General features: G+C 41.7%; 1 protein-coding gene across 2 annotated transcripts in view; it reads right to left on the bottom strand.

Annotated features, from left to right (window-relative positions):
* Nucleotides 1-941: 941 nt before the first annotated feature.
* TTYH2 (tweety family member 2) overlaps nucleotides 942-27641 on the bottom strand; it is a 323403-nt gene continuing 296703 nt past the window's right edge. For both annotated transcript variants that reach the window (XM_085617358.1, XM_085617359.1), the window contains 3 exons: nucleotides 25565-25750; nucleotides 13142-13220; nucleotides 942-4117 (listed from right to left, as the gene is read on the bottom strand). In XM_085617358.1, coding sequence (XP_085473484.1) covers nucleotides 4037-4117; nucleotides 13142-13220; nucleotides 25565-25750 — 346 coding nt within the window. In that variant the 3' untranslated portion in view covers nucleotides 942-4036. The remainder of the gene's footprint in view (nucleotides 4118-13141; nucleotides 13221-25564; nucleotides 25751-27641) is intronic.

Raw genomic sequence — 27641 nt, 5'->3', positions numbered from 1 at the left:
GACAGATTATTTTTGTCTTTAATTGTGTTCTCATGTTTCAAAGCCCTGCGGTGGGGACGGCTTCTGGAAAAGACAACGATGAGTGTATTTACAGGGCTGGGTGTTGTAGCACTGGGCAGTCTTCTCTACTAGGAAGTCAGTTAAAATGTGGGACAACCAGATGTCTCAAGAAATTGGCTTCAGTAGCATGCTAAATAGAGGTTATCTGCACAGCAAACCCGATGATTACATTTGTGTTTGCCTAAACTAATTTTCAACTCTGCCACTCGTAACTTTTCCCCACCCCGCAGCATTTCTCCAGACCGGTACAGCAGGCCTTAACATAGATAATTGGTTGTGTCTAGTGCACATATGTTGCTGATATTATCTTCAGTTACTTCCTTTATTAGGTGTTCTTTTTTTAAGGTACATGCAGAACTTTCTTTACCCTCAATTGGCTACATTAACCTTTTTGGACCAAATTGACTTACACATTCAGTAGGTATAACTTCGCACAACTAGTGTTTAATTGTCTGGATCACAGACTTGTTAAACAAGCATTTGAATGCAATAGGTCTCGCTTCTGCGAGAGATTGAGCTATTCGCATTGTAAATGACACTGCCTTTTATTTATTTTGAAAACTTGCAAGAGGTGCGTAAACATGCACTCTGTACTTATAGCCTTTGCTTACGAGAAGCAAGGCTGGCAATAACTGCGCCTCTTTTACTGCCAGCCTTGCTTCTCGTAAGCAAGGACTATCTGTACAAAGTGCGTGTTTACACACCGCTTGCAGGTTTTCATAACACATAAATAAAAGGCATAGTCATTTACAATGACAATAGCTCAAACTCTTGCAAATGCGAGACCTATTGCATTGCAAATGCTTGTTTCTTTATTATCCTATATGAGAGCACCTTGAAATACGCCAGGTAAGCATATCTGCTATGAAAAAAACCTTATGTTTTATTTAATAGTTTATAATGCTGCTCCATCTAGAGTGAGAATCTATGCCAGATATAGGGAACACACAACACCGGACTTGCCTTTTAGTTCACTAATGGCATTGTATTCAGGGTGGATAGGCAGGAATGTTTCTACGTTCATGTTTAAAAACTATCACTTTTAATAAATGCCTGTCAATGTAGTGATAATCAGGTGGCCTAAAGTGAAAAGCACTTTTTTGAATTTTGAAGCGATTATCATATGTTTACATCTTTGGTGCATGACTTGCACGCCAAATATTTTGATGGCTCGGTTCGCACACGAGCTCTTGCAGTTAAGTCAGACCGTTCGTCGGCTCTGGCTCGGCTCCACCTCTACTTTTAAGGGCCAGCAAGGCTGAGTCAGTTACATACCAGGAAGTGCTACCTAACACTTTGTGGACGTTCTAGCTGCCTTTTTTGTGAAGATTTTCAGTCCCCCTACAGGACAGACCGCTCTGACTGCAGACTGACCGGGGCTCTATAATGAATTTGCCAACACATCCTCACTGCTCTGACTGTGGTTGCAACTCACACTGCAACTCACACCCCCCTAGTACAGAAATATCCCCAATGAGCAAGATCTCTGTGTATTTGCTTTTTTAGGACAATTAATTTTCTGAGGCAAGCTGTCTTCTCTTAGCCAACTAAGAGCGCTCAGACAAAGTGATAGCAGAGTCTGCTTCACTTTTTGCATAGTTTATTCCGGTATGAGAGAAGGGTCTAATTTGGTGGCGCAGCGACTCTCCAGTTTTACTGACTGTGCACAATGCCCCCATTTCAGATTTAATATATTTGAGCTTCATAATTTAGATTGAGTTTGACGTTTTGGTAAACGGGAACATTTTGGGACAGGCAGGTCTCTGAGGGGCTGGTCACAAAATGGGCGAATGGGACCCAAATCTGCTGACTTTTTAGCAGCCACAGTCTTTTGCACAATCTCCTGGATTTACCTAGGAGCCAGACCACCCCCGTTTGCTGGAACATTTGCTGTGCAATAACTGAAATCAACAAGGACATCTAGCTAATGAAAAGCACACTCTGCCGCTCATGTCGTCTCCTTACAAGCCGAGCCCTAAACAAGCTAACTGGGTCATAATCCAAGAACCACGAATCACCTGTGAAGGAGCGTTAGTGCTGGGATCAAAGCATAGAACACGAGACCACTGCTTGCTTGTGGTGGAGGGATCGGCATGAGCTACCTGTGTGTCAGTCAGCATTGGACATTAAATCTTTCTCCTTTCGGGGCCGATTCAAGATCTGAACGGGGTGTGCTGAAGCCTAAAATAGTATTTTGGTAATTATTTCTAGCTTTATGTCTGCGGATGGTATCTGTTGTGATCTTGAAGGCTGTCGATCAAAATATACATGAGCATAGCAAACGTTATTAGATAGTTACTTATTGTTTTAAATACGTTTATTCATCATTTCACATTACTGACTATGCCTCATTTTTCTATCAAGAGAAACCAGGTCAGTGGCTGCAATTTCTGGCTTTATATAAGAGGGATATCTTTAAGTTATGTTACAATTTTCAATAAAAACATATACAATAAAAGTAGATGTGCCTGCAGTGTCGCAACTTAAGGTTTTTGGGAACGTTCTGCCAGAATGGCAGCTCTGCTGAATGACTCAGAGGAATAATATTTAGATTGAAAATAATTAAAAGCTAAGGCAGATTCTGGAGTTATTCAGCCTTGGAAAAGGACAAAAAAAAGTCCTAAACGTGCTTAGACGTGTGTGAAATATTTCACGCCTTTGAGGAGTGCTCACAGAGATATTAAGTTGACATTATATTTGAGGAGTTGTGTAAGAGTTCCCTATTTTGATTGGCCTAATCCAAGTCAAATATACATTTTATGTACTCCATAGGACCGCATCAAAGGGTAAATATGAAGTTGATGTAAAAATATGGAGTACTTTTGCAACGCTGTTGAGCCACCAAGCAGAACAAAAGAAATGGAGAAGGCGCAGTGGGCCTTAGTAAACCAACTGCAAAAGATCCAGGCAGGACAGACAAAGCAGACACCACACAACTCCTCACTCAGAACCAAGGTCCAACAGCAAAGAGCGGACATCCATGCCTTGTCATCCAATCTCATAATCCACTACAGGTGCATAGAGGAACAGGGTCAGAGTTTGACCGTGGTTGATAATGCTGGACCGTACATGGTTGACTGTTCAGCCCGGAGAGGAAACTCCTGTTCCAGAACGGCCTCTTGCATTCACTGGGATAGTGTTTTCAATACAATTGTTTTTATTTTTCCTTTATGAAGAATACAGTATAATATAGGGGCTTGTCACAATGTCCGTCCAGTTCATTCCTTGTGAACTTGGCGACAGACAGTATCTTGTCTTCTCCCAAAATTACCTTTTGGAATGTAGAAAACGATAAATGGAATCCTAAAATGCGTGGAGGGTGACAGCTACGGGATAAAGAAGGTCGCTGGTGGAAGACAGAAGTTAATACACAGCACCACTTCTTCCACGACAAGGGTACAGCCTCCACAGAGCAGGTATCGGTGCATCAAATGTTCTCGCTCCATTGTAGCAAAAACGGCATACCATTTGATGACATCTGGGGTGCAACAACAGGACCTCAGTATTTTGACAAAAAACACACACGATGATGAAGGCCACCATTGGGTAAGCTGCAGTGTCGCAGACATCTGCACAGGATGCTGTCTGGACCATGGCTGGTACAGCAACAAGTTTGCATCAGGTGCTATCTGTAACTTGCAAGTGTGTGGCACAGATCTTGCGCAGGGTATGCCATGGAGTCCATACAGGGCATAGTCTGGAATCGAACCAACCCATATCAAGGGATTCACGCAGTGTGTCTGGAACTCATGCTGAATTTGAATCGTTAGCTGCACAGGAACCTGCACAAATGTGGCTACTAATGCAGTGAGAGTGTTTGTTTAGGGATCGTGCCCAGGGATGTATTCCAGAATCCAGACAGGGGACGGTGCAAAATACTCCCAGGTAATAGTTTGGATCCCCCAGAAGGCATTCTCTCGAACCTGTGCAGGATGTAGTCCATATCCTGCAATGATCTGGAACCTGTGCAGGACCTCTAGGCGGTAACGTCAGTCCCATAATGTCGAATCTGTTCATCAGCAACAGAAAGGTAGTTGGCCCTCATGCTGGGTGAATACTAGAAGGAGAAAGAAATTGAGATGTTATAGACATTAAAAAAAACTGTCTGGGTGCTACCCATTGCACAGACAAGCCATAGAGTACCGAAGAGCCGCACCCAGACCCCAAATCCTTCACATACATACACTATTTCAAGTAATTACTATGGGGCTATAATATGATCCTAATCTGTCATAAGCTGCTACTGTACCATCCTGACATGTGTCTACTCTCATGGAGGGAGAAAACTGTGGTGCACCAGAGAATAGCATATGTGCCCTTCAGAAGAGTTTCAATCTGAACTATTGCATGTTATCTCTCTACAAATATGTTTCTGTGTAGATAGTATTTTGCCCAGAAAGCAGGTTTGATCCATGACTTGGCAAAGAAAATAATTTAATGGATATATTTCTCAACGACACAGGTTGCTTTCTGTGACAGAAGTAAGCACTATGAAATTTAGCAGTCTTCAGAATTCATCCACCCAAACCTTTGGCAGCTAGAGGGGAATCACAGCTTCTGCTAACTATTGCATAACATTTAACCACTGCCTTACAGAGAAGGATGTGGCTCTGGTGTCAATCAGTGGGCAACAGGTACTCTATAGAGAGAAAAGGTACTTACTAATGTACATTTTGTTTTTTTAATCATTTTATCAAGTGCATCTTTCAGCCAGAGGAAGCAATCTACGGTGGTCGTGTAAGTGTGGTATCAACAGCTTGTCTTTTTTTCAGGATCACACTATTTGAACGGTATTTGACTAACAGGGCCAATGTACCCAACTCATAGTTTTACATAGAAAGGTTCATTAGATTGAGCAAAGTAAGCTAAGCATGGTAGCTTCAAGTAGCTCTTGAAGAAAAAGCCAAGATAATAACTTTATTCAAATGATGAGATTGTTTAAGTTCTTGTTTAAGTGGAAATGATTAAAGATTCTCAAGCAAGAAGAGTCAAGAAGAAAAATTACAAATATATCTGAAAGAAATAGCGTCTGCTCTCCAAGTGCCTTCTACTTCGTGATTAGTGGTGGCAGTGTACAGGCTCTGAGCCGTGGGCCGGTTTTGTGAATTCTTCATACACTAACTAGTGTAATGCCCATCTGGTGCCTGTAGATGAATTAAAGGCTGTCCATGTGGTGCACTCCAAGGCACCACTATGCAGTCATTTCAATATAAGGATACATTTGCAAATGTAATCAACTGTTTCTTCTACTCTGCCAAACTTAGAAGGATTAAACACACTTATGCTTCACAAAAACACAATATCATTATGTAATGGATGGATCTCAAGCGTCAGATTGTTGGCAGTAGTGCTTTTTATTAAGGCCTTGCTGCCTCTGTGCTACTAAGGCTAAAACTGTCCAAATTACAGGTGTGTAGCATCTAAAGACATCATTAGGTCTTCCAAATAAGGCAGAAAAGATCACAATGAACCCGGGATGCCGCTTTTGGATTTCCTGTGTCCCATTCCCATTTAACTGACTGTAGCCTAAGGTTACAGACAGGTCTTTTTAGTGCCTCACTACTGCTCTTCCTATTCAGACCTCTTTGTGACTTATGAGTCCCCCATGTCTAGGACTAAGTTTGCAGGGATAAGACAACCCCTCAAGACTGAATAGTATTTGTATATTCCATGGAGTGTGACTAATCCAACCAGAGGTTGGGAGTATAATCTTATAAGGGTTCCATGGTCCAGAGGAAGATGCCGATGCCTGCGACCATCAATATACCAAAGCATGTTGATCCCACTTGGGCTGAGTGATGTGTCTCAAGTGTTTAGGCTTATACCAGACACACAGCCAAATTGTTAAAGTGACTATCTGTATTTGCATATTTGAAGTTTTCCCCACTCACGGTTTTCCTTTGAGCACCATGACTTTCTTGAGCATATTGATCCGCTCATTTACATTTTCATTGACAGAGTAGAATAAAGTACCAAACCTTAAAATTGTTCCTAGCTAGTTAGGACTATATGGTAATTCGTAACTTTGTTGAATACGCTTACCATGACCATAGTCTAAAGTTAGGCAGGAGCCCAGTGAGGTATTTGCATGTAGGAGTTACCACTGCCTGAAGGTTAGCATATCTGAATGTATGTTGTTTGTGCCCTTAGACACGTACATGTCTACACACGGTGTGCCTGTCAGTGTATGCTGCAGAAGTCAAGCAGTAAGACACTGGGGGTGGTTTGTTTGCATGGGGATGTTATCGAACTTTATACTGTGTTCCTCTGTGCTTCCACCATTAACAAAAATAACACCAAAATTACCAATACTGAACCAAGATTTACTAACCGCATTTATTTAGCGGGGGGAACATATTGAGTGAAAACAACATGAACCCATAGACCACTTTTTCCGTCTGTTTAATAAATTATATTTTATCAATTGTTTAAGCACTTTACTTTTTTGTGACTTCAGAAAATGAATTACAAACACATATCACAAAAATGTAGCTGTGAACACATAAAACTTTTTTCATTCTTGACACACTCTATTCAACACCAGACTTTCATATCTTACATTCATTCACATACCATACTGCGCAGATCAAAACAAGCATACTATCATACTCTGAATTACATCAAAAAATCAATTCGAAAAGATATTTCCAATTCAATCAAAAAATTATTTTCAACAAGGCCATAGAATCATTTTTAACAAGATGATGCACATGTACAGGTTTTCAAAAAGTTATTTGAAAATCTTATGGCCAATGAGCTACGGTCGACGCGTTTCAAGCCCCTTCTATTCTGGAGGCTCTCATCAGGACCTAAAAGCTAAAAAGACAGGAAAAGACTTAGTACTACTAGACACCCATGGGCTCTACATGCCACTGCACACCTTTCTATTTTGTGTACCTTTGTTTAGAGAGGAACAGGACATCCAGAAGGTCTTTGGACCTACAAGGAAACGACCCAATAAATGAGCAAAGCTGAACAACAATCAACATAGAATCATGCATTCCAGAATTTGATATATGCTTACTTTACGTGTGTCGTCTTGTGGTTGCATCTAAAAAACGGGAACAAGGACGTCAGTCTCTTTGTTAATATCCTAGCAAGTTAAAGATATATTGGGGGCTGGGACGTAGGACTTACTTTTTGTCTTGCTTGCACCCTCCTCGATGTACGTATCGTGAGGTCACCTTTAATAGGCTGTTTTTTCACCGACGCTGTAATAACAATATTCAGCAGTCAGTGTCCACTTCTTTACTGAAGATCTTTATGACAATTAAAAATGGAAAAGAAATACCTTTTATTCTGTCAGCGGAAGTGTCTCTTTTCTTGTTTGAAGCGTTCCGAGGCGATATTGACGGCTTCGCTTTAAATCTGTGGCAAGAAGGAGGGAGAATGCGCTCAGATTCGCTTAGCGTACTTATTAGCTAGAGACCTATTTCATTGCCGATGGTTCATGTTGCTGGCCTCTCGTGTACCGGAGTTCTTTGACGTGCTCTTTCTCAACCCGGAAACGATTTCTTCTGTGATCCGCGTTTGAACAGTAAATCTCGTGGGATTAGAAATACGTGTCATATCCTTTGGTGTTCATGGGACTTGTAGTTATTTCTGCTCGGGACCAATCAGTTGTCATTTGGTTGGATTAATTAGAGCGCAAGTTCGTTGTCTTGTGGTTCATTATGAAGTGTGGTGGTTTCCACAACCCACAAAATGCAAAAAGGATCTAATGCGCTTGAAACTGCGTGGCATGTCCTATAATAATCACAGCGTTTGAAATTTTGCTTTTGTTCCTTCACTTAAAACGATAAAAGATGTTTTCACACCCAAGTTTGATATCTTAGTGTTCATTGTGTGACGGATGCCGTGAAACATGAATGAAAAATCTATCAAAAAAACGGACTTATGATTCTCTTACATTGCATTATGGGAATTGTAGTTAGAAACGCTTCTTCTCATAGAAGTCGCTGAGTATCTAAATCAAGCTGGGTGTTCCGTTCCAACAGCCATTAAGGAACCCAATGTGGGAGGGGTGAGTTTTTCGGCATAAATCGAAATACACTTTATTTCAAGTTGTATATTTCTGAGAGTTCGTTGAGGCCGTTAACAGCTGTGTTGAATTTCACTATTAACATGGCTTCTCTTCTTGACAGTTTTGTATCAAGGTCCCCTCCTCTTGGATCCTGTTCCACTTTTGAAATCACAGTCCATTTCAGATCTTTTATCTGATGATTATGCGTTTTCCAATGATTGACTAATGGTGCATTTTGCACATTTTTGTTAATTCTCGATTTGTGTTGGGAGACACGGACTCTAATTTCTTGACTAGTCTTCCCTATATATAGTTGATTGCATGGACAACGTATTCCATAGATTACATTTCTACTTTTACAATTTGTAAATGATTCGTGTTTCCAATGGATATAGTTGTGAGTAAATAGTGTCCCTTCTTCAGTAGAGTCACAGCATGCACAAGTCCCGCACTTATGATGGCCAGATATTGGTGGAAGTCCTACATAGTCTCTTAGAGAGATTTGTTTGGCTGTTGGCATTGCTGCTCGTACCACTTGATTCGCAATACTACGGTCTTTCTTGAAGGTAAAAAGTGGATTTTCATTTAGTGAATGGTCTAGATATGTAATCAGATGCCAGTTTTGGTTGATTACTTTCTTTAGATTGTTAGAGTTTGGACAAAATGTGGAAACGCAAACTATCCTTTTCAAAGGAGGCTTATCTTTTTTCTCCAATAGAGCTTCCCGCGGGGTCCACCACGCTCTTTTCATTGCTTTTTTAGTAGTTTTTTTGGATAGCCTCTTTTCTTAAGGTTGTCTAACAATTTACTGGCATGTTGCACATATTCGTCTTTATAGAAGCAATTCAGTCTGATCCTGAGGAATTGTCCAAAGGGCAAATTCTCTCTTAAATTCCTTGGGTGGCTGCTTGCGAAATGTAATGCTTTATTTCTGTCAGTTGGTTTTTTAAAAAGTGTGGTAACCAGTCCATTTTTGGCTGGGTATACCTCTACATCCAAGAACGGAATTTTTATCAAGGAGTGATTCATACTGAATTTTATCTCCTCTGTTCGATTGTTTAGCCAGTTATGGAACTGCTTCAGATTTTCTTCAGTACTTGTCCAAGTCATAAAGACGTCGTCGATGTAATGCATCCACTTCCCAATCCAGTTGGAGAATGGATTGTCATTGTAAACAAACCTTTCTTCATATTTAGCCATAAAAAGTACAGCCAATTCTGGAGCAAATGGACAACCCATCGCTACTCCTCGGATTTGAAAATAGAAGTCGCCATTAAAATTAAAATAATTTTTCTTTAAGGCGAAACTTGCTAGTTCCATAATGAATTCTGTTGGAACTCTTGTCGGTCTTGGTCTACTTTCGCTGACAGAATAAAAGGTATTCCTTTTCCGTTTTTAATTGTCATAAAGATCTTCAGTAAAGAAGTGGACACTGACTGCTGAATATTGATATTACAGCGTCGGTGAAAAAACAGCCTATTAAAGGTGACCTCACGATACGTACATCGAGGAGGGTGCAAGCAAGACAAAAAGTAAATCCTACGTCCCAGCCCCCAATATATCTTTAACTTGCTAGGATATTAACAAAGAGACTGACGTCCTTGTTCCCGTTTTTTAGATTCAACCACAAGACGACACACGTAAAGTAAGCATATATCAAATTCTGGAATGCATGATTCTATGTTGATTGTTGTTCAGCTTTGCTCATTTATTGGGTCGTTTCCTTGTAGGTCCAAAGACCTTCTGGATGTCCTGTTCCTCTCTAAACAAAGGTACACAAAATAGAAAGGTGTGCAGTGGCATGTAGAGCCCATGGGTGTCTAGTAGTACTAAGTCTTTTCCTGTCTTTTTAGCTTTTAGGTCCTGATGAGAGCCTCAAGAATAGAAGGGGCTTGAAACGCGTCGACCGTAGCTCATTGGCCATAAGATTTTCAAATAACTTTTTGAAAACCTGTACATGTGCATCATCTTGTTAAAAATGATTCTATGGTCTTGTTGAAAATAATTTTTTGATTGAATTGGAAATATCTTTTCGAATTGATTTTTTGATGTAATTCAGAGTATGATAGTATGCTTGTTTTGATCTGCGCAGTATGGTATGTGAATGAATGTAAGATATGAAAGTCTGGTGTTGAATAGAGTGTGTCAAGAATGAAAAAAGTTTTATGTGTTCACAGCTACATTTTTGTGATATGTGTTTGTAATTCATTTTCTGAAGTCACAAAAAAGTAAAGAGCTTAAAAAACAATTGATAAAATAGAATTTATTAAACAGACGGAAAAAGTGGTCTATTGGTTCATGTTGTTTTCACTCAATATGTTCCCCCGCTAAATAAATGCGGTTAGTAAATCTTGGTTCAGTATTGGTAATTTTGGTGTTATTTATGTTTATAGGCTTGGCCTTACTGATTTAAGCCTAAACCCAGTTTTTGTTTAATTCCACCATTAACAAGGCACAGCTGTGCTCTCTGTGTGCACCATGCGCACATGGCAGGGAATCCCTGGTAGAGAAGGTCTAGATTGCAACTCATGCACCTGGACTACAAAAACAGCCGTTCATTTAACTGCTACGAAGCCAACCTCTGGGCATCTCCTGACAGACCAGCACAAACACAGCTACAATCACATGACAAACGGAGGCACATGTGAGAAGGAAAATGAAAGTGACGCGTCAGTTAACCACTGAGGAGTACATTCACAGTTAGGTCAGACAAAATTAGTAAGTCACATTTTTCTAGACCATCATCTGGGCTATATTTCTGCTGCGGGAGAAGAGGGCGTCGTCGGCAACACGAAAAAGGAAGCTTCCCAAAAGGCCCTTTAAAAGACAGCTGTGAAAGCACTTACAGCTGACTTTTAAAGGGCCTTTTGGGAAGCTTTTTGACGGTGCTGTGTGTGATGTCACAGAGGCGCAGCTGTAAACACAGAAGATGGCTGCAGGAGCTTTTGTAGTGAATACGTATTTAATAGGTATTCACTAGGTATGCTCCTGCGGTCATCTTCTGTGTTTACTGCCGGCCTCAATGGAAACGTAGAAACTGCTAGGCAAGGTCCGTGGGCCGCCAATGAAGGCCTGTCGGGCCACTGGTGGCCCAGGGGCCGTACTATGAGTACCACGGCTTTAAACTGAAAAGGGTAGTTCACTCCATTGAGAAGTGGGTGTAGATGAGCAAAGAAGATATTCAGGCCATCTTTAAGGCAACCATTTATCTATTGGAGTATGTAAGTGGCAGAATAAACTATTTGAAATTTATAACGGGGAACAAAACTGGCGAGAAAGAGTAAAATAAGTTATGTTATTTCAAAAGCACCCATGCAGTTGTGTCTGCTTTAAAGAGCTGAAAATCAGTTTCACCAAACATTGTTTCGGAAGAGCAACTGAGAAAACTACATTTAAGAAACAAGAGAATGTCCATTGTGAGGTTGGGTTGGTTAAGCAGTTCAAATGGAAAGAAATAACAAATTATATTTTTTCTGAATGGATACATGGATTGTGCTTTGTACTTTCTCGTCCATTATCATACCGTTGGGCAGGATGACTGGATGAAGACATCATCAATGTAATACAATTATTTTTCTTGATCCTGTTCCGATATGGACAAAATCGCGTTTGAGTGAGGAGTGGAAAGAGGATGCTACATTTCGAAGTGGAAAGATTTATGAATTAACCCATATTTAAGGGAGGACATCCAAATTCAGCAAATTATATTTATACACAAGCGGACAACAATGTAATGTTGATATTATTTAGGGCCTATATTGGTTCTTGAGCTTTTTGATTCTGGGGAGATGCAGACGATATGATGGGCCTTTGGGGCCATCCTTAAATAATGTTATTTACTTTCCCTTCTGCTCCACTTGGCGATCGCGGTTCACCAAATGCCCAAATTTTCTCTGCAACCTGAATTAAAATATTTCGATCCAAGTAGCAATATTCGACAGACAGGGTTTGACAGGAACACGAATCTTCATGTAGCAACAAAAATGAAAATGGACACATAACATGAGGCTGCAGTACGACATTTGGGCAGGATGATGAAGCAATGTACAACAGAAAGAAACAAACAAAACTTACTTATTTTATGGAACTTAGCTCCAAAAAGGCAGATGCAAAATAAAACAAAAGTTAAAATGTAAACTGCACGTATCACAAAAGTTTAAATCCATAAGGCTGAAAAATCTTTTTTTTTTTTTTAAGTTTTGGTTAATGGTAATTTGAAATAATTCCGCTGTCTAAAATGTAGAGGTCGATATATTCGACTGTTGTTGATTCTTTTTACATGTGTGTCTATAAAGCATTATTTTCATGTTAAAGTTCAGTTTGAAGTATTTTAAATGTTTTGTAAAATAGGAGAGCCGTGACGTTCCTGGGCTGCCATTACAGTCCGGAAGTGCAGTGTATGGCATCACTCCTGGAATCTGTCGTGACCCCTCCTCCAGAGGAAGCTCGAGTACTCAAAATGGAAGTCTATGTGCACCGGAAGACACTTTAATATGCAAATTGTTTTCACAGCTACGGATATAAGCAATTGAACTCTAAAACATAGTTTATTAAAAAATCTCACATAGAATGATAGAAAAATAACTATTACTGGGGGCATTCCAAAGTGAAAATAGGGTCGCCATGTAGGGGTCTTTCATGAAATATGTAGTTTTGAACACCTTTGATTCAATAAAAATATTTAACAGAGTTGATTGGTTCAAAGCTTCCCCCCACCCTTCCTTATGAGCGTCTCGTTAATGTAAAGTCTTTACTGAATAATGGCTCATTTCTGGTGTTTGAAAGCAAACTTCGGATTGGCCAATAAAAAACAAGACACAGTGATGGCCCCCACTTTAATTTTGGCCACACTGGATGTGACCCAACCTATTATGCAGTCTGTCCCTCATGTGAAGGTCTGTTATGTACACTGGTAGCAAAAATATTAATATCTGTTTCCAGAAGTAGGCGTTGCCTCCTCGCAGAGAAGTGAAAATGTATACAAAAATGTGAATTTAGGTTAAGAACAAAACAGAGCAAGTCCTATAGAACAGACTTGGCCTCAGAGGCCCAGCGTACCGTGGGGGGTGGGGACCCTCGTCCGATCAGAGGGACATTTTCATAGCGAGGGTTTCCTCCAAACAAAACTGCCTGGTTCCTACAAAGAGACAGAGAATAACAAGGGCTTAGTTTTTGATCAACAAAATATCTGAAAAAATGAATGGTTCAACCATGTAGAAACCGATTTGTCATGGGCAGAAGAATAACGTTTATTGACCCTGGTAAAGCCTGAATTTCTTAGCTACAACATTTCATAGAGACAAAGTGGTCAGATTATCCAATATTCAAGGGAAGGCGTGGCATAGTAGGCACAATTACTATCTGACCTGCCTTTGATGCAACCAATAAATCACAGCCAGAAGTGATTTGTGAGGCACTGTACAGCTGTAAATGATTTTTACTGATGCTAGGCATGCTAAGAAAGCTAAAGGTTTCATGGACCAGAAAACAACTTCCCCATCTTAAATCCAATACAGATAGTCACAGTTTGCTAATCAATTTAGGAAATATTCTTCATAACGGATGCTTTTTTCCCCCCAAGTTAATGGTAGATGTATACAAAACTGAAAACCAGTGGATGATCTTGTAAGAATTGTCTATGGGTCAAAGAATTTTTTTTTATTTTTTTTTAATAAGGTTTCAGATCTAGATGGGCAACACATCCACCATCGCCTACAGCACCCACTTGCAATCCTTCGCCTTTGTAAAGGTAGGAGCCTGTAGATTCTGCTAGACAGAGCTCGCTTGGGGGGAAAACTGTATTAATCTGTTGCAACTTTCTGTCCAATATTCACCTTGAACCGACATCCACATTAAACAAGTACAACAATTAAAAGGGCAAAGGAGGAACTAAAAAAATGACAAGTTTAAAGGACTTCAAAAATGGTAGATATAATGATTACCTATGTTTAATGCTTTGTTAAATCTTTTAGTCGGGTTCTTGCTGCTGGTCTCCTTGTAAGTGATATACTGATCATTGCAGCAAGATCGGACCTACAACTTTACATTCTGCAAATTATACGCAAACAATATTTATTGATATTGATCCACGGATCATCTGTCCTACATTCTCCTTTATCTCATCCAACATTGTTACAGTCGACAGTGGAATTCTCTTGTTAAGACTGGGCCTCAGTAATTGGGCCTCAGTAATTCTGCAGCCCAATCTCTGTACCTTACTGCCAAAAACGAATCAGGGCCAAGACGTTCTTCCAACTTAGTCCATACCACACTAGAAGAGTGGATCCCTCAAGGCTCCATCCTGGGCCGCTTTCCTCTGTCCATTTAGCAAACCTATACGCTATGTTCTCCAGCTATGTTTTTTCAGACAACACCCAAATCATGTTCTCTTTCCATTTTTAATAGACCCAACTCCGTGTTAATGTCGCTTCCCCTCATCAAGGCTATCCCCAGCCACTGAATTACCCCAGGGGCAAGTGACTGTGCAAGGTGCCATCTAAAAATCTCATGAACATCTCCTTCCCTCTTGACTATGTTCTGCTACACCCCTCTGCAAATACATACATTATCGTTTTGGAAGCAAATTTCAGTCCTGCATCTTAATTATTTTGACTGCTGTCTACACACGCCACCAGCTTCTCAAAATCCACAAAATGCACACCAACCTCACCAGCTACTTACCTAAAATACACATTAATGCATTATTCTTTTACAAACTGTGGTACTGCAACATCGTGCTCTGTGGTATACCCACTACCACATTCAACCACCAGAAAATCATAGCTGTGATAGTTTGCCGCACCACTGACCAGGGCACATTTTCCTAAAATAATAACAGACATTATTTAAAAAGCTAATAAACCTAACTGAATTTACTATTTGCACCGTTAGCCAGTGTAAGGTTTATTAATTATTATATGTTTTATGACATCTGAAGATGAAAGGCTGAGCGGGTCACACAGGTAGCTTGCTGTTTTTTATTTTGTTTTGCACCATGTAATGGCTTACTTTAAGCACTCTGCACAAGGTAGGCTGGTGGGAATGCCAACCAACCTGCCTTGTTTGGAGTGCGTTATAAACCAACCAAACTCAGTTTATCTCTGCAAGTTTATTCTACAATTTCGAAAGGAATATCTACTTATGTGATGCCTGGATAAAAGTCCCAAGGAGTCAAAACCAAAAAAAACAAAACTGAAACTACTCTTCAAAACTTGGCAACAGCTCTCAAAATCAGTAGTCACTCGCAGAGAGTAACACGCATTGGTAAAGCCAATAGGTCTAGAAATGGCTTTTTTTAAATGTCCTCATCCGAGCTGGATTGGTAAATTAATAAATGTAGCACAAAAGCATATTTTTTCAGGCAGTAGAAACACAGAGGACTCATGTGGTGAGAAGCAAAGCGAAAGGTGAAGGTGGGGAATGAAGGCGAGGGCCAAAGGCAACACGGAAGGCACAGGTTCGCATAATTACAGTAGCTTTGAATGTTAAACATGATGGAAGGCACATATGTAACCTTTGCTCAGATATGTGCCATACCCATTTAAGCCAATTTACTGACTGACTCAAAACTTGCAGGCAAAGATGATAAAACTTAAAAATATGTGCATCATTTATTTAGCTACCCATAAAGAGTGTCTCCTATTTCATGCAACTTAGGTACAGTGAGCAATAACTGCTCATCTATTGCAAAAGGTTGAGCTGTGCCCCACTCACTGCGATATTTTAAAATAATATGCCTCCCTTAAAAAAAAACTATTCTGTATGCCACCGTTTACTCACTTTATTTAGTTTGCAAGCGCAGTGTTCACTAATGATTACTTTACATGCCATCTCATGACCTAATGCACAGATAATGTTAGCCGTGTACAATTTGGGAATCCAAACAAGTTACACCCCTAGTCAGAAAAACATTTGTGAAAACTCAAACACCCAAACTTCAAAAAGTACCAACACCCAATCCTCTTGCCGTTATACAAGTCTGCAAGAAATTCCAAACTGGAAATAAATCTCACATTGCGAATTAATAAATAAAGAGGGGCTGGTAAAGGAGAATATCAAACCATTGTGACTTGTACAGGTTGATTCTACAACAACTATACTTATCTCGCTCCCTATCTGGTCAGAGCCCAAGCCACAAAATTAAAAGTTCAGAAAGAAGACTACTTACATCATGTCTGTCGCTAGCATCCAAGCGTCTCTCGGCTGCTACTTCCGCACACCGTGTGCCGGGCCGCTCTAAACTTAGTCATTTGAAACATGACTTACTACTGGGAATCCATCTGCCAGCATAAATGCTTGGTTATCCTGGGCCTAGGATTTAGATTTCTAGGTGGATTCCTCTTCACGAACTTAAAATTAGGTACACAACAGAAGTTGTGAACCTGTCGCTTGTGGCATTTTCTATTACAATTTACTGTAAGAAGGCATCTCAGTCCAATTGCTTCAATGGAAGCACGCATACTTTAACTCCCATAAGGCAGTAGGTCGTCAAATAAAAGGGGCTGGAACAGGGTCTCCTTCCACCACAGCCTGAGGTGGTAACTTCAGCCACGTCAATTTGTACTGAGCTTTGAGACATGGATTTGTGCTATTTTTCTTATTTAGACTGACAGTAGAGAGAAGTTCTGTGCTCTGATCAGGTCAACAAATGCTTGTGAAGAATAGCATTAAATTATTGACAATTACAATTCTCTCTTTCCTATAACAGCGATGGGAGGAAGGTGGTGGGGAAACACGGGTCAAGCAACCAAGGTATGCATGTGGGGTGGGAGGAGTACACTTTAAATCAAAAACAGAGTTCTAAATAGGAAAATGTACTTCTAAATAAGACGACAGGTTGAGAGGGAAGCAAAGATGGCGCATGCAGCGATGGCAGTAGTGAATAGGACAAGCAAATGGGTGTGGGTGGAGTGGACCATGGGTACGGGCGGCTTAAAAATCAACAACAAGCTGCAGCTCTGATCATACCTGCTGATGTTACTGGACTGGTCGTGCGATGGGGTCTGGGGTGGTGGGAGGGGTTTGGGGGGGATTTGTTCAATTGGGCTGTATTTCATATGCATGGCCCTTCTGTATTTTTTTTGTTATAATATGGAAAAGTGGTCAAAGTCAGGATTTGGTTCATGGATGCTAAGGATGCTTCTGGGGTACAGAGCTCAGCTGATTGTACATTTAATTAATAAAATTTGTTTACAAAAAAAAAAACCAACAACAAATCGTTATTTTGTTGCTTTTTCAATCACTGCACGTGCCGTGTGATGAGGTTTCCTTGAAAAGCATTGTTTGCATGAATTCATTTTTAATTGCATTTTAATCGTGCTTCGCACCCGGTTTTAAGTTTATATTGCTTTTAGTAGTGTAACAGGGCATGACAAATGTGTGTGGACCCTCCTCATACTTAGCTGGACTCCACCTTGATCCTTGCTTTTTAGTGCATTTCCATCTTGATAAAGCACTGTGAAGGAGCTGCAAGGGGCTATGTAGTGCTGTGTGAACCCAAGCATAAGTAAACTAAAAAATAAAAATAAAAGACAAAGTGTGCAGTTGCGCAAAAAGGAAAATCAGAAGCTCGTAGGCACTTTGCAGCAGCCAGCACTCACGTTAAAAAAATGAGCCCCTCCCAAAAAGCCAGAACACGAGAGACCCGGAAAGCTGGGAGTAACACGGGGAGATGCGGGGAATTACGGTGGGAGAGAGGGGCATGAGATTGATACAGACATGCGCTCTTGGAGAGAGCATGTCAACCCGATCCTCGAGCAGAGATAGGTTATTGGCAACAGCTTATCAACACGGCCACCCTCAGTTCTGGTTTTCACATACTGTTTGAGAGCGTCGTATTGCATGCGAACAGCACCGAACTAAAGAAAGGCGCCCGCCATTGTTACAGAAGTTCCAAAAGGATAATGTTACTTACCCAGTAAGCATCTGTTCTTGGCATGTAGAGCTGTAGATTCACATGCTTTGCATACTCCTGCCATCTAGTGTTGGGTCCGGATGTTTGCAAGTAGTTTTCCTTGAAGAAGTCTTTCCAGTCACAGGGCAGGGGACTCCTCCTTTCGGTGAAAGTGCGCATGGGCATCATCTCCATTGTTAGATTGTTTTCCAGCAGTGGGTGAGAATGGAGTTAGTAAAGGTAGAATAGAGAGGTTCATGCGTATGTATGTAAAGTAAGAAAACTGCAACAGGAATAGGTACCGGGGGGCAGGTCGGCACATGTGAATCTACAGCTCTAAATGCCAAGAACAGATGCTTACTGGGTAAGTAACATATGTTCGAGGTATGTGAGCTGTAGATCACATGCTTTGCATAGACTATGCAGCAGTAAACTCCCAAAGCAGTAGCTAACCTGTAGCTGTTGCAGTTGTTTGAAAAAGTGTTTTACGTACTGCCTGGCCTACATTAGCTTGTTGCCTCGCTAACACATCTACACAATAGTATTTGGTGAATGTGTGCGGTGTGGAACATGTTGCTGCCTTACAGATGTCAGCTTAGGGAATATTCCCTATGAAAGCCATAGTAGCACCTATTTTGCGAATGGAATGCGCTCTAGGGGGTATTGTCAATGTTCTCTCCACTTTCACAAAACATGTTTGGATACATTTTACGATCCATCTTGCAATGCCCGATTTAGAAATGGGATTGAGTTTGTGTGGTGGTGAAAAAGCAACAAAGAGCTGTTTAGTCTTACAAAAATCTTTTGTTCTTTCCATTTGTTATAATAGAGCTCTTCTAACATCTAGTGTGTGTAGAGCTCGTTCTGCTACAGAATCAGCTTTAGGAAAGAACACGAGTAACTCAACTGATTGATTTATGTGAAAAGCAGAAACCACTTTAGGAAGAAATTTGGGATTAGTTCGAAGAACCAGTTTGTCCTTATGAAGTTGAAAGAAAGGCTCTTGTATAGGTAGTGCCTGGATTTCACCAACTCTCCTTAAGGAAGTGATTGCAATAAGAAAAGCAACATTCCATGACAGAAATTGTAGTCGGCATCTGTTCATTGGTTCAAAAGGTGGACCCCACTAGCCTCGTAAGGACTATGTTCAAGTTCCATACTTGTGCAGGTGGAGCTCTTGGTGGTATTACTCTTTTTAGTCCTTCTATAAAGGCTTTAATCACTGGTACTCTGAATAGAGTGTTGTCTGTTTTGTAAGTATGCAGCTACTGCTGCTAAATGCAATCAAATGAATGTGTAGGCTAATTCAGATTGCTGTAAGTGTAAGAGATAACAGATGATGTTTTGCAGTAAAGCATCAAGGGGATTGATAGTGTTATTATTACAGTATATAACAAATCGTTTCCACTTTGCTACATAACATGCCCTAGTAGTAGGTTTCCTAGCCTCCTTTAGGATGTTCATACAGTCTGTTGGTAATTGTAAATAACCACTCTGACTTCAGGAGCCAATTTGCTAGGTTGAGTTCCTTGGGATTTAGATGCCTGATTTCTCCATGGCTCTGAGTGAGGAGACAGGAGCTGACATACAGCTTTTGGTGTGGAACTACTGAGAGCTCAAGCAGGGTGGTGAACCAAGGTTAACGTGCCCATGTGGGAGCTGTGAGAATGAGTTTGAGGGATGACTGCCTGAGCTTCCGAACTACCAGCGGAATGAGTGGGAGAGGTGGAAAAGCGTAGACAAATATCCCTGACCAGGTCATCCAAAGGGCATTGCCTTTGGAGAGCGGGTGTGGGAACCTGGAGGTGAAACTTGGGCATTTCACGTTTTCTGCTGTGGCGAACAGGTCTATGTGAGGAAATCCCCATTCATGAAAGTAGGGAAGAAGAATCTGGGGATGAAGTTTCCACTCGTGGATTTGCTGTCTGTCTGCTGAGAAGGTCTGCAATTTGATTGTCTACTCCTGGAAGATGTTCTGCTAAGAGATACATTTTGTGATGTATGGCCACTTTCCAAATGGCTTGTGCTAGGCGTGACAGTTGGAGAGAGTGTGTCCTGCACTGTTTTTGTATATAGAACATAGCTGTCATGTTGTCTGTGCGGACTAAGACAGTTTTGCCTATTAAGTGAGTTTGAAAGACTTTGAGTGCTAGAAACACTGCTAGTAGCTCTAGGTGATTTATATGAAGATTTCTGGACTTTAGAATCCATTATCCTGGGATTGTGCGACTTTGTAGGTGCGCGCCCCAACCAGTGAGTAATGCGTCTGCTGTTAGCACGATCTGTGGAACAGGGTCGAGAAAGGGCCGCCCTTTGGATAAATTTTGTGGGTTCCACCACTGCAGAGAGCGATGGGTGCGGCCATCTACCAAGACTAGATCGGTCAACTGACCCTGCGACTGGTTCCACTGAATTGCTAAGCATTCTTGAATGGGACGCATGTGAAGTCTTGCGTGGGGATCAATTCTCAGATGTGCTGCGACTACTGCCAGACATTTGGTAAATACCCTTGGAGCAGTGGTGACACCAAGCGGTAGTACTTTGAATTGGTAATGATTGTTAATGAATCTGAGGTATTTGCGATGAGCAGGATGAATTGGAATGTGGAAATATGTGTCTTAAGTCTAGAGTAGACAAAAAAATCGCCCTGCTGTAGAAGTGGGAGCACTTGTTGAAGTATCACCATGTGGTAATGCTCTGAAAGTATGTAGAGGTCTAGAATAGGTCTCAAGGAGCCGTCCTTTTTGGGGATGAGAAAGTACAGGTAGTGCACGCCTGTCCCTTAATGTTGTAACGGCACAGGTTCTATGGCTCCTTTGGACAGGAGAGACTAGACCTCTTGCTTTAAGTAGATGTAAATGTTCTGGTGACATTATGTGAGAACATGGTGGAATGTTTAGAGGATTGTTGGTGAGCTGCAGGCAATAAACATATTGGATAATTCTGAACACCCATTTGTCTGTGGTGATAGATTGCCAAATGGGGAGGAATTGTAGAAGACGTCCCCAGACAGGTGTTAATTGATCGGGGGAGGGGGGTGGGGAGGGGGGGGGAGTGTAGGCAAGTCATTGCTTGTTGGGGAAAGGGGAATTACGTGGTGTGGAAACCCTGCCTCGACCTTTGTTGTTGTTGACTCTGTAGCCTCCTCTAAAGAAGCCCCTTGTAGAGGAAGATTGACTGTTGCCTTTGTAGGAGGCGGTAGTATTGTCTGAGGCGCCCCGATTAGAGGGAGGCTGCAGAGCTCCCATAGACTTGGCTACTTCTGTGTCTTTTTTCATATTTTCTAAAGACTTATCTACTTCGGGCCCAAAGAGGTGTTCCTTGTCAAAGGAGTATTTAAAATAGACTGTTGTACTTCGGGTTTGAAACCAGAAATCCTCAACTAAGCAGGTCTCCTTAATAACACACAAGTGGTGATCTCTCTAGCTGCGTGTCTGCAGCATCTAAAGCACATCTAATTGAGGAATTGGATATGAGCTTCCCTTCCTGGACTAAATTCTGGGCTTTTGCTTTGTGCTAATCTGGGAGGTGTTGTAGCAACTGCTCCGTTTCGTCCCAGTCTGTCCTATCATATCTGGCCAGCAAGGCCTGAGTGTTGGCAATGTACCAATGATTTGCTGCTTGGGCGGCTACTTGTTTACTGGAGGCGTCTAATAATTTTGACTCTTTGTCTTAAGGGGGAGCATCCCCTGTAGTGAAATGAAATGAAATGAAAGGTGTTGCTTATTTAGCGTGACTGCCACTCCCAATGAAGTCTCCTGGCGCTGTAAATAACTCAAATCAGTTGTATCAGATTAGGACCTAGATTAGGGCCAGGCAACAGGCATCTGATGTTCCAAAGATCCATGTCTTTAGTGCCTTTCTGAACTGCTCTTCCTGTTTTCCGTTGCTCTAAGTTCCTTTGGCATGCAATTCCAGGCCTTTGCCCCTAATACCGTTGCCAATTTCCCTCCTTTAGTAATCAATTTGAAGCCAGGCAGTTTAAGCAAGTTTGCAGCACTAGATCTAAGTGTCCTCGCTGTAGTATATGGTTTGAATCTTGTAGAAAGGTATACAGGACCCAGCCGGCGGAATGCTCTGAAGGTCGTCAACAGTAATTTGAACAAAATTCTTTTATGAACCGGGAGCCAGTGAAGGGTCTTCAGGGTGGCAGAGGCAGACGCTCTACGAGGGAGCCCTAGGACCAATCTGGCTGCTGCATGCTGTACTACTTGTAGTCTCCTCAGGGTAGCTTTATTAATCCCTGCCAGGAGACTATTACAGAAGTCCAGCCGTGATAATATAAGAGCCACTGCCACTGTTTTCCTAGCGGCAAGCCGGATCAGGTTAAAGAATTTTTTCAGAGTTTTAATGAGGCCAAACCAAGTCCCTGTTACCTTTAGGACATGGGGTTTGAAAGAGAGGGAAGAGTCAAACCATACTCACAGATTTTTTGCAGATTAGTCTGTGAATTGGCCATTTTACGGGCATTAGAGACCACCAAGTAGTCTAGTGGTAACTGTCCTTTAATAAAGACTGGATCTAAGGAAGCAGGCTTATATTTTTTTATCAATTCTGGGGTTGAGAATGCGAGCACGCACTGGATCTTCAAAGATATCATTGTCATGTCTCATCATACTTTCAAGCATAGGTAGAGTGTGGCTAGCCCTTTGTGTGCTACTGTGCGTTTCAAATAGTAAATCTTCCTCTAGAGATCCCTTGTATAACTGTACCCCATGAAATTCTGCAGCTCTAGCAAGTACTTCTAGATATCCTACTTTGTCGTCTGGAGGGGAAGGCTTTGCAGGGTAAATATCTGGATTGTTATCTGTAGGTGAATCAGTGTTATAATCCTTCCAGGGGTCTATTGGTAAAATATTGTCCCCCCATCTCCATCATCATCATCAGGTGGTGGAGAGTTAGTTGGTGTAATCAGTAAATGCTGCAAAGGTGGAGAAGTTGGTGTAGGGGAACGTGGTGGAGTAGGAGGAGGGGAGGGGTAAGTACCTACATTTTTCCTCTTCAAAGGAATATGGTAAAGGGCGTCCTCTAAATCAGGTTTGCGTTTCTGAGGTAATTTGGTAAGAACACGTCCTGTATCTAGATTTATATAAAGTTCCTTTTGTTTTGGGTTCGATTTGGGTGTTGGGGGCGTCGAAAATTGGATCCTGCGGCCTTGGAGAAAAAGGTTTAGGTTTCGGCACCGAGGATTTTGGTGATGAGGTAGAGTGACATTTCAGCACGGAAGATTTCGGTGCTGAAGGAGGCTTTGTTTTGGTGTCAACTATTTTGGCTCTGAAATGGTTTTCGGCTTCGAGCCTGAAGGTTTCGGCTGGGTGCCAGACTTTGGCTGACTCGATCCCGATCAGGAAGGCTTAGTGACGTGTTTCGGTGCCAAGCCAGAAGGCGGGGCATCAGAAACATCTGGTCGATGCCGACCTTAGCCCGAAGGCGGGGGTGGGACTGAAGGCTTTTCTTTCAGCTGAATTTGTTTGGGTCAAGGGGCGTTCGATACTCATGGGACGTTGACCTTGTGGCAAGTCTTCTTCCATCTCGGAGTCCAATTCTGGAATGGAGACCAGTTCTTCTTGTTCTTCCTCGGCCCCTTGTGACTAAAGTTCGTTCTCTGATTCTTCGCCTAAGATGTCCGGCGTGTATTCAACGTTTTGACATTTCGTGACGTCGAGCTCGACAATCACGGAGCGTTTTCTTCGATTGAAACGATCTGCACGCGTCCCAGTCCTGTTCGTTGTGCTAGGAAGACAAGCACAAGTTGCACACTTCATGCGAGTCGGTGTGCGGATACTTGGTGTGGCATCAAGGGCAGAATTTGAATGGAGTCCGTTCCATCGACTGCGAAGTGGACTGACGCAGTTAGGCTGGACGGCCTCTCCTAAGATCTTCGATTGAAACAGAGTTTTTTCTCGACAGATACGATAGGCCGAGAAGTGGGATATGTGTTCAAAACAATACCGACACGAGTAGAGTGAATTGCGCACCTAAAGAAAGGGTTTCAAAGCGGAGCGCAGCAATACATGTCCGAACCCGATGGCAGAAGAAAACAATCCAACAATGAAGTCGATGGCCATGTGCACTATCACTGAAAGGATTCGCCGCCTACCTGGTGACTGGAAAGACTTCTTCGAAGAAAAACAACTCGCAAACATCCGGACCCAACACTAGATGGCAGGAGTATGCAAAGCATGTGATCTACAGCTCACATGCTTCATTTTTTTTTTTAAAGTGCTAGTGTTCCAGCCAAAATTAAAAGTTAAAAAAGAGTGCCATCACTAGGAGGAATGCCCTGAGGAGAAATGGCCCATGTAACAGGGCTAGTCACCATGGGCATGACAAACACACCAGGGACAAATGGCACCAATTCACCATACAAAAGAAAGGCAGTTCGAAAGGCACAGGAAGGACCCAATGAAAGTCTGTGGGCATGGCCAAAAGTCACTGAGGGAATACAGCATGCCTCGCAGAGCAGTGCATGTGTGCTGACTCTAGGCTCGACCTAAAAACACCTTGGAATCCAATGATTTTCAGTTCAGCATCATCGCCTGTGGCACCAACTTGATTTTTTTGTCTAACACACCATCGTATAAACAGAACTGCTGTCTCTAGAGACCCCCACATGCAGAAAGTGTTTCAAGGCTTACCCTTCTTCAGCTACAAGAGGACAAAAATCAGACTTGCCTTCTTTCTCACACCATCATTTAAAAGGCCACACCCACACCGAAGAGCAAACAACACCTGAATGGGCCCATATCATATTAACTCTTCCATACACATTTCCAATTAAAACTGAACATCTATGTCCTACTAACTAGTGTATCATCATCATCCAACAGAATGTCTACTTTCACTCTTTAACCAGCGGCCTCTTTCATATTTTGCCCTAAAATTAGGTGATGTATGGCTCGCCATGACACAAATTCCACTAGAATATATATATATATATATATATATATATATATATATATATATATATATATATATATATATATATATCTTTTTTAAGGGTACTTATAATACATACTTTCACTCCACAGAAGTCTCTTAGCACTATTGTGTAGTTCTAACCAAGTTGGAAACAAGAGGCTAGTTGTTTTATCACTATTCTAAGTTTCAGCAAAGGCTCCAAGAGAAGTTCGAATGGCAAGTTGTTCAAATACTCAAAAAGCTGGACTGCCACTTTTCTTGTATTTGAAAGGAGGAACCTTAAAGGGCTGAGTACTAGACCTCAAGCTACATTGGTGGTACGTATTTATGAAATTTAGTTTTTGTCCCCATACATATTTAGGTCTTCTTTCGTAGAGCATTTTGTACATTGTCCATGCAGATATGACTATGATTTGTTTTTCCACCGGTATTGTTTGCAGCACTTGCTTGGACACAAATATTCAGTGTTTAGTAACATTAGTCTTCAGCTGTAAAGCTTTAATCACAAAGCAGACCCAAAGGATTGGAGACTGTCATTGTAACTTTCGGAGCAGAGGTTCAAACCTTTCTGAGAATGAATCCTGCTGAATAATTTGTGATTAAAGCTTCCTAAGGCAGAAGGGTAACAAAGCGGGGAGAGTACGCCATTAAATATTTCAGACACTCACATGTACTCCGAGACGGGTGCATTGGAGATGGTCTGTGCTGGGGGGTGAAGGCTGGTCTGGCTCCCGAGGCTGCTGCTGTAGCTGCAGAAACTGCGCATCGGCCCCCGGTCGGGGTTGTGGGCAGCAATGCGGCGGGCCTGTGGGTTGAAGGGGTCCTCCTCATCAATGTCGGTGTACTCCCGATCCCTGCACATAGCAAGAAGAAATGGGGTTATGGTGGGAGCAAAATTAACTACAGGAGTTCTTCACACCTCACACTGTGTGCTAGTTTTGTTGCACTTCTCCTGCACCTAATGAGGTAACAGAGCAAGGGATACTGGTCTAGTATTGGATCAAGCTAAGAAGGTGACTCAAATTACTACCATATCCCCTGATGAAGAAGTGGTCATAAACAAAGCATGCTTTGTGGTAAACAGAAAATACGGACTACAAAACATAGGCTACAACAAAAACAAAGATTCAAAAGCGTAGACCGTCAAAATAAAGACAATACAAATTTCTATCCACAAAACGTTTAACAACCACCCAAGTCTTCCCCGATATATGGTTGAAGAGGTGTAATTTAAGCCAAACCTACAATAGATGGGAGACGAATTTGGTCGACACCTTTCGATAAATAATTTGTTGATCTTTATTTTAGAGGTGTATGCTCTTGAGCCTCACTTGTTGCAGACTAGGTTTTTTCCATCTTTGGTTTAGTACCTACTATAAAAACATAATTGTGCACCACTATACAATATATCATAAAATAATAATGGATTGTTTTATTATATCCCACATGTCCACACAGAGATTTTTCACCACTAGATAGTCAAAATGCAAGCAATAGAGGGAGGTGTGTTTGCGGACTGGTACAGGTTTTTTTTTTTTTTTTTAAAGCATACAAATTCCATGTTAGTGAACACACTCAGCATTCTGGAGCAACAGTCCTGAAAGCCCAGGGTGGCTAATTGTACTCGCATAGTAATGCATTGTTTATATAGAACTTTTTGCCTCTGTTTTTGGGGCATCAAAGAAATGTGAACCAAAGGCGTTACTATTCTGTTACACACTGGTCATCATTTCACGGAGTTCAATAGGATAAAAGGCTGCATCAGAAGTGGTGGGATTTGATTTAAAGGCCTGCAGTTACATTCTGATCTCTGTGGCACCTGTTTAATCACCTGAAATACTTTAACTTCTGGCAAAATCTAGCACAATTATTGTAGCGATTGAACTACACAGGCCTGAAACATTTCTCACAACCCTTGAGGTTTCTGGTGCACTACCTTCCGAGCTTGGGTGCGGACTTTAGAAATGCATCGAGTCCTTTACCATGACGAACCATAGAACAAGTCTTTGTTAGCAGCACTGAAAACCTCTCATTGGACCGGTATAACCGGCCTCTTCACTCTGCAAAAGCCTGAGGGCCCAGACATTGTATTTAGCAAGGCGCCCCACGAAAGGCAAACTATGGAACTAGGGTCTTTTCGATCAGCCTGGCCCTGAGGTCTGCAAGCGACCAGAAGTACTTCTGGCAAAGTATTATAAACTGGAGAAGAAGTGCGGTCTAGAAGTCAAGTTCCCTGCTGTGGAAACAAGAGGCTAAAGTTCTAATCACATCTTCCCCATTTAATCAAATTGTACCATCAACGACAAGCTGCTATATCAACATGAGGCCACTTTCATACTTCTCAATACCAGAGGGTAGGGAGGAAAAGCATTGTCCTCTTCAGCGGGGTCTAAGCCTAAAATCAGCTGCACAAGTACCTCAGCTAGGTGAACAGCAATCTACCAAAGCCCGCAGGGAGAAGGCTAGGTTTCTCAGTCATGTGCCCAAACTGGCAGCACTTAGAACAAGAAAAACTCCAGCTATGGGACTCTATGTAAAAAAAAAAAAATAATGAACATTAATATTTGTGGGTCCAGTTTAAACCCAGATCAGTTGACTGGGGGTGAGTGTTTGATTTGCTCAACACTCCGTCCATCATCCCCCTTTGGTATCGCTTTGTTCGCCCTAAGTTGGCAGGGTATGCCCAGACGTGGGTCCCCTTGCTCACTTTGCCACTGGATTCAAGATAGCCTGGCTGAAGAGGGT

This window comes from Triturus cristatus, chromosome 7 (genome assembly GCF_964204655.1).
Source record: "Triturus cristatus chromosome 7, aTriCri1.1, whole genome shotgun sequence".
Lineage (NCBI taxonomy): Eukaryota > Metazoa > Chordata > Amphibia > Caudata > Salamandridae > Triturus > Triturus cristatus.
This window is presented reverse-complemented; position numbering and strand designations above follow the sequence as displayed.